This window comes from Thalassophryne amazonica, chromosome 18, assembly GCF_902500255.1.
Source record: "Thalassophryne amazonica chromosome 18, fThaAma1.1, whole genome shotgun sequence".
NCBI lineage: Eukaryota > Metazoa > Chordata > Actinopteri > Batrachoidiformes > Batrachoididae > Thalassophryne > Thalassophryne amazonica.
Window position 1 is genome coordinate 63,040,247 of NC_047120.1, and position 12,160 is coordinate 63,052,406.

Here is a 12,160-nt window from a genome sequence, read left to right on the forward strand (position 1 = left end):
ACATGTCTTTTATTTAACAGAGGGACTTTGCGGGGGATTCTTGCAAATAAATTAGCTTCACACAGGCATCTTCTGTCACAGCACTTACAGGTAACTCCAGACTGTCTTTGATGATCCTGGAGCTGATTAATGGGTGAACCTTTGCCATTCTGGTTATTCTTCCATCCATTTTGATGGTTGTTTTCCGTTTTCTTCCACGCGTCTGTTTTTTTTTTTTGTCCATTTTAAAGCATTGGAGATCATTGTAGATGAACAGCCTATAATTTTTTGCACTTGCGTTTAAGTTTCCCCTCTCCAATCAACTTTTTAATCAAACTACGCTGTTCTTCTGAACAATGTCTTGAATGTCCCATTTTCCTCAGGCTTTCAAACAGAAAAGCATGTTCAACAGGTGGCTTCATCCTTGCATAGGGGACACCTGATTCACCTGTTTGTTCCACAAAATTGACGAACTCACTGACTGAATGCCACACTGCTATTATTGTGAACACCCCCTTTTCTACTTTTTTTTTACTAATAGCCCAATTTCATAGCCTTAAGAGTGTGCATATCATGAATGCTTGGTCTTGTTGTATTTGTGAGAATCTACTGAATCTACTGGTACCTTGTTTCCCATGTAACAATAAAAAATATACTCAAAACCTGGATTAATCTTTTTAGTCACATAGCACTACTATTATTCTGAACACTACTGTATGTTGGATCAGGTACTCAATTTGCTTTGTCAATACCAAATAATCAGCCAATCACAGCTTGTGTTTTTAATGACATGCATCCTTTCAGCCAGTAACTGGTTTCTTTCCAGTTTACTGCTGTATAATAGTTAGAATAATTTCCTTATTGTGTACTAACACAGGGACAAATATGAAACTTTCTCAAAACTCTTCTTGTTGCTACTTTCAAGGACATACTGCAAAGAAAAGACATTACTGTGGTTTACCGAGTCCCAAATCATGTTTCTCCAAGTGTTCACCCCATCACTGGAAGTATTTTCTTGTTTTCAGGCACATATGAGACAAAATAATTTGTGGAGACGATCAGTGTTTGGCGAAGCATCACGCGGTTACACAGTGAAGGAGAACTGGTTGTTTTAAAGATGACTTTGGAAAACTACCTCTCTCAAATGTCACAATGTCCCTGAACACTGCAACACTGAAAGTTTCCGAAACAGTCCCGAACAGAACGTATTTCAGTATTGCTTTGACAAAAATAAAAAGCAGGAATTCTGTGCTGTGATGAATCACCAAAGGTGTCAAGCCTCCATCTCACTGAAATGAGACCAGAGGGTGGCTGCAAGAAAAATCAATCCAAATGCCTAAAGTACACTTTAGAAAATGAGTACTGCACAGTTTTAAAAAATGCACTGAAAGGTTCTAAGCCAACGTGAGATATTTTAATCATGTTACACTCTGCAACATTTGGACAACAATCACTTTGAGCATTATCAGACCGTTCGTCCTCTATCGACGTCTAATGGTGGAAACGCTTGAATTTCCCATCATAGTGTGAATGCAACATAGAATATTTGTTACTTGATGCAGCTGATTGGCTCTAAACAAACAAGTCCTTTGACAGTAAGAATGTTCTCCGATTTGTTTTTTAGACCCGCCGTTTATTCCTACCGCCTATAAATATCGCGATAAACAAGTCAAACAATTTCACCCTGTTCACTGTCACATGGTCACTGCAAGAAGACAAACAGCAAGGGGCGGTATTACTGAGGAGCCCGTCGGTGAGCATTCATGAAATTGTAAATGAAGTGACGCGTGAAGAGGAAGAACAGTGATCTGCATGTCGTTCCTTCAAGAAGCAGCAGCAAACGAGCTGCGATTTATACGTTACCCGAGTGTAAATAACTCGCATTATACAGAAGATACAGACTTAAACATTGATGGTTTTGACAGATTTTTTATTTGCATGTGACATTTATTTTATGATACAGTGGAACTTCCGTTTTAGAACTTAATTGATTTCTAAATGTTGTTCGTAAACCGAGTTGTTCTTAACCAAAACCAATTTTCCCATAAGAAACCATGTAAAATGGATTAATCCATTCCTGGCCCCAAAAGAACACTGTGATTTTACCTTTTTACTAGCATTTCATGCATAAAAGGCAGACCAAATACAAAGAATATGCATAGTATCTTACACAAATACTGTACAGTAATTATAATAAAATGGATAATTTAGTTTCACCTTATCTGTACAAAGAGACCGTAGAACATCAGGTAACTCAACTTCTGAATTGATATGACGCCTCTATTGCAGTGATTTTAATGTTGTATGCTAAACCGCATTAGCACTTTTAGCTGTCGTTACCTGCACCCGTTACCTCCACTTCATGTATGATGACTGCAAAAAAATACGCGGCTCATAACTTTTAATGTCCAGAACAAAGTAAACCGTTAGAACCACAGCGTAGTCCCCAAAAATATGATTAGTCTTCTTCTTAGTCTTCACCCAACACGGTGCATTACTGCCACCTACTGTGGTGGAGGTGTTTGTGAACCAAGACTTTATTCGAAAGGTGATGCATTTTTGTTCAAAAAAATATTGTTAAACCAAGATGTTCTTAAACCAAATTGTTCAAAAACCGAGGTTCCACTGTATATATATTCATTCATTCATTCATCCATTTTCTGCCATCTCACGTCACGGTGGCAGCAGACTCACATTTTCCTATCATCAGCCAAGTCCTGTAACTCTTCCAGTCTGTCTGTGTGTGTGTGTGTGAGCGAGAGAGAGAGAGAGAGAGAGAGAATACGACCACTGAACATTAAAAGTACTGCAGTATTTTTTAGTAGAGCCCGACCGATATATCGGCTGGCCGATATTATCGGCCGATATAAGCCCTTTCAAAGTACTCACTATCGGCCAAAATCTTGCCGAAAGAACTCCGATAATTTCTCATAAACAGAACAGTTACTGGAATAATGTTTATGTCGGTAATGTAAAATGTCCTTGCACCGTTTGTCCAGTCGATGGAGCTCTGACTCCATTCCACTGAGAGCTGCTTACACCCCTGCTTAAATGTGTTCATTACCGGCCCCCGTAGTTCACCGTCACACTGCACTGATTGGCTGACAAAAGCATACAAGTAAGTTTATAAGGATATTGTTTGTAATAACTTTGCGATTACATAACCCCACATTTCTCCCGTTTCAGTTCAGCTCAGTTTGATTAACTCAGTTTATGTAGTAATGTGATGTGCTTCATTGCGTCGGTCACGCTTTTTATTAAGCCCACATTGTGTTAGACCTTATTTCTAGCATGAAAACTTTCATTTACTGCTAAGAGGTTGAAACATTCAGCTGATCGGGTGATTTATCGGCTATCGGCAAATCAGCCGATTTATCGATTATCAGCATTTTTTCATCCAAATATCGTCATCAGCATCGGCCTCAAAAAATCCATATCGGTCTGACTAATTTTTAGTATAATTGAAGCCTGTTTATTGTTAAAAGCAGAGAATAGGTGGATGTACGAGTGATCTCTGTGTGAAGTAAAATAGTCATGCTTGGTGGAGAGGACAACATTTGGAATATTTTAGCACTTATTAAAATACCAAGGTGTTTCATTTTCAGATTAGACTGAGAAACAGCTTCAGGCGAGAAGCAGATGAGCAGCAGAGAATAAATTAACCTCCAGGTGCAAGAAGAACAACCAGTCAGCTAATGCACACTCCACCTCACACACGTGTTCACGACTAAAAGCAGATTATTAGGCCCCGTGCAGCTCCGCCCACTTCCTTACTTTGTCGCAGAGGTCAGTCGTAGACATTTTCTCGAACAGTTTACTGTGAGTGGAGGTGTGACAGCTACACATTCTGAAGGTAAATTACATGTCTGTGTATTTGTGCTTGGCCGTGACAAACTGCAGGAGCGATTCTTAATGCAGACGACATTCTGAAGGGCTGCTTTTATTGGTCATTAATGTGAATTTTAATCTTTTTGTATATATGCGCCGCGGTCTAAAATAACCTTAAATCAAACAGCGTGCGCATGCTGAGGTAAAATGGAAAGCAGAGAGAAAGGCGTGATGAGTTAGATGATATAAAGGAGTGATTGAAAGATAAAAGCGTTGGAGAACTCATGCACCCACTCAAACGTGCACGTCCCTGCCGCCACATCCTCCCACAGGGCTGCCACTTCACAAGAACACTCTGCTTTAGAAACTTTTAATATTGCTCTCTTTGTTCATGTTTCAAGGACATGCACAGCCAACACTCAATTACAAACTGAGATGACACAGACAGAATTTCGCGCATTTTCCCATTTTCAAGCATCTTATTGGACCTTGAAGCTTCATGTCACTGAGGAGGAACATTATTATCGAGATGGAAAACATCCCTTTGGCTCAAGACAACAACAGTGATTTGATGCTTAAATGACTGAACTGCGACCAGTGATAAGAACAGGTCACTTGTTTGTGGGTAAACACAAAAGTATCATCACTGCGGCGATGTGTTCTATGAAAGCACCAGCAGATGAAGCCAGCCTTGAGAATGCAGGACTTCACCAACACACAGGCGTTAATGACACGTTTGCACGTTTGATGTCGCACAGTGTTAATGCACGTACATTTTTCAAAATTTAAGAAATGCAGACACTAGATGTAATACCAGCATCAGCCACAGGGGCAGTATTACCCCAGAGGCGGTACGGTGATCGGAGTAGATCCTGTCTTACTGTATGGTTGCGGGACTTGGACTCTAAAGGTGCCTTGACAATTGTACGAATGTGATCCGTGCACTGGCATGCAATCTGCCGTGCTAGAACATAAACTCATTGTAAACTGTTGTAAACTGTGCACGGCTGCATGCAAGTGCGCAAAGAAACTTTTGAAATGTTCAAAATCTCTGGCACGCATTCATTTTGTGAACTACATGTAAACATTGTGCAAACAATTCAAAAACGCTGAGTGTCAGTGCGCGTCACTGCGTCAGCGCATCGCAGCTCATGACAAGATGTTAAATCTATAATAAACATAATTTTACAGATACTTATAGGAAGGAATGAAAATGCAGCTGTTTTACCAAGCCATTAGTAAATAAATATTATAAATAATGACCTTTAAGATGATTCCAAATGCGTTCTCCACGTCATGAAGCACACAAGACAGAAAAGCTGCAGCTGTAGAAAATTCCTCTGTGATTCCAGAAGCAATCACTGGTGGTTTCACCTGCCAAACTCTGAGAGCAAATGTTTAATCCGCTATGAAATAATTATTTTATATAACGCAGTGTCCAGCGGGACACAGCGGGGTCGCATTGGCACGACGAATTCCACGTTAATCCTCTGGGGTCCGAGGGCATTTTTTTGGACAGTTCACTCGCCTGGCATAAATGTTTTATTATTGCTGTTAACAGCTCTCCCTGCATCCCACAATCAAGTTTTATGTCTATTTTTTTCAGGACAACCTGTGCTTTCAGAATATATATGTTTTTGTTGTGTTTTACAAGTAATAAAGGTTTACAATCAGAAATAAGAAAGTAAAAAATAAAGCGAAAAATAATTTTCCACACACATTTATTCAAAACACACAGCAAACTATAATAAACAACTGTTTTTGACACTTTATAAACAATATGAATTGAACAATATATACAAAATGGTCTATGCGTTTTGTTATTATGATATGGTAAACAGTGCTTTACGCCGAGAAAGCAACAGAGTTATCCAGAAACATTCACATGCAAACTAGTGGAGCAATCCTGACAGTTACACACTCTTTGATTGAGCACGTGAGATGGTCATCAGAGGCTCTCATCTGCTCCGTCTCCTTTCACTTTTGCTGTGCGTAATGGCGCAGGGCACACTGGAATAGTATGTACGCATTGGAGCACCGAGGGGGCTATTCAAATGGGACAACTAGTAACATATCACTCCTGAAAACGATCTTTGGCTTTTCACGTGAGGTAAATCTGCCCTACGATTGGATTTTGGAAAACCATGTGACGGTGAACTAATTCCGATTTGGACACTCACATTGCGCACGTCATCACACAGCTTCTATGAGGAGTACAAAGATGGCCGATGGCTGGCTTGAAAGTCCGCGGAGGTAACTTTTCAGCAAAAAAAAAAAGTATGTTTCTATCTCATATCATTAAAAAGTTATTTATAATTTAGTAAAGCTTGGTCTTACCCATCGTATATGTTGGCGTCGGCCCCAGAAGGTTAAACGCATGCATTGTCAAGGTACCTTAACCTGTGACCTAAGCTGACATCTGGATGTCTTTGGTACCAGGTCTCTTTGGTGGATCTCTTGGTACTGTTGCCATGACTTTGTGTCAAATGAACAGTTGTTTAGGGGAGGTTGGATGAGGAGTATCACTTGCATTGTGATGGTCCAAAAGTCTAGACTGAGTCGTAAATTTCAGACTTGGGGCTTATGAGTCTTGACCTTTGGGTTAAATCTGACAGTTCAGACTGAGTCCTAAGTTTAGACTCGGTCCTAAAATCCAAACTGGGTGCAAAGCTTGGACAGATGTACTGCTGATAGGAATTTACCTTGTTTGGAGCTGCTACAAACTGTAAAATGTTTGGCTCTTCAGGTTCAGAATCACGCTGGTTTTATGGAGTTTTTCCATCAGGTGTGGGGTTGTGGGGGGGGGGGGGGGGGGTTAGGTCAGGTTTAACACTGTAAGCCTCCACCTTGGGGTTGCTTTGTGTGCAACACAGCAACGGTGTGACATTTGAGAAAACAGCAGTGAAGTGCAAATCTCTTCAGAGTTTCTGTGCTGTGCTCAGAATGTGTCCACAAACACAATGTAGCTCCCAAAGGGCAAATCTTTGAGTGAAGAGGGGCTGAAATACCAAATGAAAGCCAAACAGGAGGTTCGATAGACTGCGCGTGTGTAGGTGGAGGCGCATCAGCCGTCCGCGCTGAAGACTGCAGTAAACACTCGTGTTGTATTTCAGGATCAGCTCTCACACTCTGAGGCAGGATAAATTATCAACATTAATTAATATAAATCTGCCTGTCAACACTGCAATTATGTTGTCACTACACAAATTGGTTATTCACATGAAGCCGGTGGAGGAAAGCAGTGACAGCGCAGCGACTCGGAATTTTGTGGTATCATCAAAGCCAAGAAGGCTATTTGTTTATCGTCAGCATTTTAAAATGGCAGTGAATGTGCGTTCAGCACCAGCGCCTCAACAGGGTTTACGCCAAAGTGTTTTGGCTACATGTGATAGAACACACCTCTCCAGAGAAGGCCTGTCCGTTCAGGAGGTGTTCTGAGCCCTGGCTGTCCTCACTGCCGAAGTGTAGCCGGATGTCCTCCAGACGGTGGCTGTACGTCATCGGCCCGCCGGAGATGTTAACGAGATGCTCCTTGTCCAGTCGCAGAGAGACGTGGCGGCCAGTGTTGTACATCGTCCCTCCCACCTGAGGAAGAGCAGAGGAGACTGACTCAGCAACACAAATGCATCATCATGCCATCAAAGACAAATGACAGAATCGACAGAACCAGAATGAGTACAAAGAGAACCACACTGCAACAATTAAAGCGCGTCTGTCAAATATTAGCAAATAAACACATGGCGTCCAACCGATATATCGGCTGTGTGCTAATATCAGCTGAATAAACAAGGTAGAAAAACACTTTGCTTGCTAGAAATGATTTAGTTCGTCCATCAGAGGGCACTCGAACAGCAGTGTTTACAATGCAGTCAAGCATGGCTGGGATCCCCATCATCCCTTGGTCACATTAGCTACAAGAGACAGAGGCAAAGCAACCAGTTGCCATTCACTTTCCATCAGAGCGGATGTTCTATAGCAACAAGAGAATAGCTAGGCAGGGCCAAAATAAATGAGACATCCCTTTTATATACAAATGCTGAGACACAGCAGCTGCCAGTCTGAGTGAAGGCAGTGTGACATACGTATGCACAAGCGTATGTTGATTATATTTACAGCTATTTGTGATAAAGTTCATATTTAAACAGTAAAACGTTAAGCCTCAGTTATATTTCTCTGTCATAAGGATTTGAAAATTAATGACATTTTTGATATTTTTAATGTACTAGCTGGGGAACCCGGCGCTGCCCGGGTTAACCTGTTTTAGACATAAGCCAAATGCCAGTCAATCAATCAATCAATCAATTTTTTTTTTTTATATAGCGCCAAATCACAACAAACAGTTGCCCCAAGGCGCTTTATATTGTAAGGCAAGGCCATACAATAATTATGTAAAACCCCAACGGTCAAAACGACCCCCTGTGAGCAAGCACTTGGCTACAGTGGGAAGGAAAAACTCCCTTTTAACAGGAAGAAACCTCCAGCAGAACCAGGCTCAGGGAGGGGCAGTCTTCTGCTGGGACTGGTTGGGGCTGAGGGAGAGAACCAGGAAAAAGACATGCTGTGGAGGGGAGCAGAGATCGATCACTAATGATTAAATGCAGAGTGGTGCATACAGAGCAAAAAGAGAAAGAAACAGTGCATCATGGGAACCCCCCAGCAGTCTACGTCTATAGCAGCATAACTAAGGGATGGTTCAGGGTCACCTGATCCAGCCCTAACTATAAGCTTTAGCAAAAAAGGAAAGTTTTAAGCCTAATCTTAAAAGTAGAGAGGGTGTCTGTCTCCCTGATCTGAATTGGGAGCTGGTTCCACAGGAGAGGAGCCTGAAAGCTGAAGGCTCTGCCTCCCATTCTACTCTTACAAACCCTAGGAACTACAAGTAAGCCTGCAGGCTGAGAGCGAAGCGCTCTATTGGGGTGATATGGTACTACGAGGTCCCTAAGATAAGATGGGACCTGATTATTCAAAACCTTATAAGTAAGAAGAAGAACTTTAAATTATATTCTAGAATTAACAGGAAGCCAATGAAGAGAGGCCAATATGGGTGAGATATGCTCTCTCCTTCTAGTCCCCATCAGTACTCTAGCTGCAGCATTTTGAATTAACTGAAGGCTTTTTAGGGAACTTTTAGAACAACCTGATAATAATGAATTACAATAGTCCAGCCTAGAGGAAATAAATGCATGAATTAGTTTTTCAGCATCACTCTGAGACAAGACCTTTCTGATTTTAGAGATATTGCGTAAATGCAAAAAAGCAGTCCTACATATTTGTTTAATATGCGCTTTGAATGACATATCCTGATCAAAAAATGACTCCAAGATTTCTCACAGTATTACTAGAGGTCAGGGTAATGCCATCCAGAGTAAGGATCTGGTTAGACACCATGTTTCTAAGATTTGTGGGGCCAAGTACAATAACTTCAGTTTTATCTGAGTTTAAAAGCAGGAAATTAGAGGTCATCCATGTCTTTATGTCTGTAAGACAATCCTGCAGTTTAGCTAATTGGTGTGTGTCCTCTGGCTTCATGGATAGATAAAGCTGGGTATCATCTGCGTAACAATGAAAATTTAAGCGATACCGTCTAATAATACTGCCTAAGGGAAGCATGTATAAAGTGAATAAAATTGGTCCTAGCACAGAACCTTGTGGAACTCCATAATTAACCTTAGTCTGTGAAGAAGATTCCCCATTTACATGAACAAATCGTAATCTATTAGATAAATATGATTCAAACCACCGCAGCGCAGTGCCTTTAATACCTATGGCATGCTCTAATCTCTGTAATAAAATTTTATGGTCAACAGTATCAAAAGCAGCACTGAGGTCTAACAGAACAAGAACAGAGATGAGTCCACTGTCCGAGGCCTTAAGAAGATCATTTGTAACCTTCACTAATGCTGTTTCTGTACTATGATGAATTCTAAAACCTGACTGAAACTCTTCAAATAGACCATTCCTCTGCAGATGATCAGTTAGCTGTTTTACAACTACCCTTTCAAGAATTTTTGAGAGAAAAGGAGGTTGGAGATTGGCCTATAATTAGCTAAGATAGCTGGGTCAAGTGATGGCTTTTTAAGTAATGGTTTAATTACTGCCACCTTAAAAGCCTGTGGTACATAGCCAACTAACAAAGATAGATTGATCATATTTAAGATCGAAGCATTAAATAATGGTAGGGCTTCCTTGAGCAGCCTGGTAGGAATGGGGTCTAATAGACATGTTGATGGTTTGGATGAAGTAACTAATGAAAATAACTCAGACAGAACAATCGGAGAGAAAGAGTCTAACCAAATACCGCATCACTGAAAGCAGCCAAAGATAACGATACGTCTTTGGGATGGTTATGAGTAATTTTTTCTCTAATAGTTAAAATTTTGTTAGCAAAGAAAGTCATGAAGTCATTACTAGTTAAAGTTAATGGAATACTCAGCTCAATAGCGCTCTGACTCTTTGTCAGCCTGGCTACAGTGCTGAAAAGAAACCTGGGGTTGTTCTTATTTTCTTCAATTAGTGATGAGTAGAAAGATGTCCTAGCTTTACGGAGGGCTTTTTTATAGAGCAACAGACTCTTTTTCCAGGCTAAGTGAAGATCTTCTAAATTAGTGAGACGCCATTTCCTCTCCAACTTACGGGTTATCTGCTTTAAGCTACGAGTTTGTGAGTTATACCACGGAGTCAGACTACAGACTAGTCAGTTATACTACAGTCAGTCATTTTAATCAAAACAATTGCCCAACATTTGTTTTTGTAATGCTGATGTCTTATAAATATAATAGTTAATGGGCTAAAGTTTGTCCAGCAGACCTATAAGAGGTGGACTCCCCAAACTAAGTGGAAATACTTGGTTAAAAGACAAACACATTTGAAGTCCTTCATGCAGACTTTGTTTGCAATCAAATTTAGAACAAAATTACACACAAAACGTAGGTAACAGTAAATGGAAATATCAATGAATCAAAATTAAGGTAGTGGTGTATTTCACTGTTTTTACATTGCAATTTTACAAACATAAAATGAATGTATTCAGACAGAAAGGCAAACTGGGTTGTACAGGACAGTCAGGTGTTTAACAGTTGAGAAAAATAAAGTAGCTGAAGGAAGGGATTAAATAACCAGAGATGGCCAACACATATACAGGGCTGGAAATTTGAATCTGCCTTGTGATACCCACAGCCGACTATTTTGGGGGTAATTTTCAGTTCAACTTTTAAAAAATGGTACCAGTTTGTTCCCCATGTCATGAGGATTCAGAATATATATAGTTTTTAGGGCTACATATTATAGTTTGGGAATTTATCCCGGACAGACAGAAAGAAGGGGCAGCATGAAAAGCACATGGTACAATACTATGGTCTTACATAAATGGCTATTTTGGGGGTAATTTTCAGTTCAACTTTTAAAACAAATGGTACCAGTTTGTTCCCATGTCATGAGGATTCAGAATATATATAGTTTTCAGGGCTCCATATTATAGTTTGGAAGTTATCGTACATGGCACAACACTGCATGGTCTTACATAAATGACTATTTTGGGGGTAATTTTCAGTTCTACTTAAAAAAACATGGTACCAGTTTGTTCCCCATGTCATGGGGATTCAGAATATATATAGTTTTTAGGGCTACATATTATAGTTTGGGAGTTTATCCCAGACAGACGTAGCCCTTTATGTATATAGATAAATACATATACTTTAAAGTGTAAGACTGAAAGAACATAAAAATATAAGGAAGTGAACAGAACACAAAGCGTAATAGTAACTCACAATATGGGCAGATGTATCAGTATTGTATTTTTTTTTAATATTTGTATCAACCCTCCAAAAATCTACGTTTGGGTACTACAACCCCTGGCAAAAATTATGGAATCACCGGCCTCAGAGGATGTTCATTCAGTTGTTTAATTTTGTAGAAAAAAAGCAGATCACAGACATGACACAAAACTAGTCATTTCAAATGGCAACTTTCTGGCTTTAAGAAACACTATAAGAAATCAAGAAAAAAAGATTGTGGCATTCAGTAACGGTTACTTTTTTAGACCAAGCAGAGGAAAAAAATATGGAATCACTCAATTCTGAGGAAAAATTATGGAATCACCCTGTAAATTTTCATCCCCCAAATTAACACCTGCATCAAATCAGATCTGCTCATTGACATTGACCCTATGTGTCTTTTTGCAAGGAATGTTTTTGCAGTTTTTGCTCTATGGCAAGATGCATTATCATCTTGAAACATGATTTCATCATCCCCAAACATCCTTTCAATTGTCCAAAATATCAACATAAACTTGTGCATTTATTGATGATGTAATGACAGCCATCTCCCCAGTGCCTTTACCTGACATGCAGCCCCA

The 12,160-nt window shown here is 40.0% G+C and overlaps 1 protein-coding gene across 1 annotated transcript in view; it reads right to left on the reverse strand.

Annotated features, from left to right (window-relative positions):
• Positions 1-12,160, reverse strand: part of ca10a (carbonic anhydrase Xa) — a 496,009-nt gene that overhangs the window by 82,834 nt on the left and 401,015 nt on the right. The window contains exon 4 of the mRNA XM_034193590.1: positions 7,207-7,392. Within this exon, the coding sequence (XP_034049481.1) occupies positions 7,207-7,392 (186 nt within the window). The remainder of the gene's footprint in view (positions 1-7,206; positions 7,393-12,160) is intronic.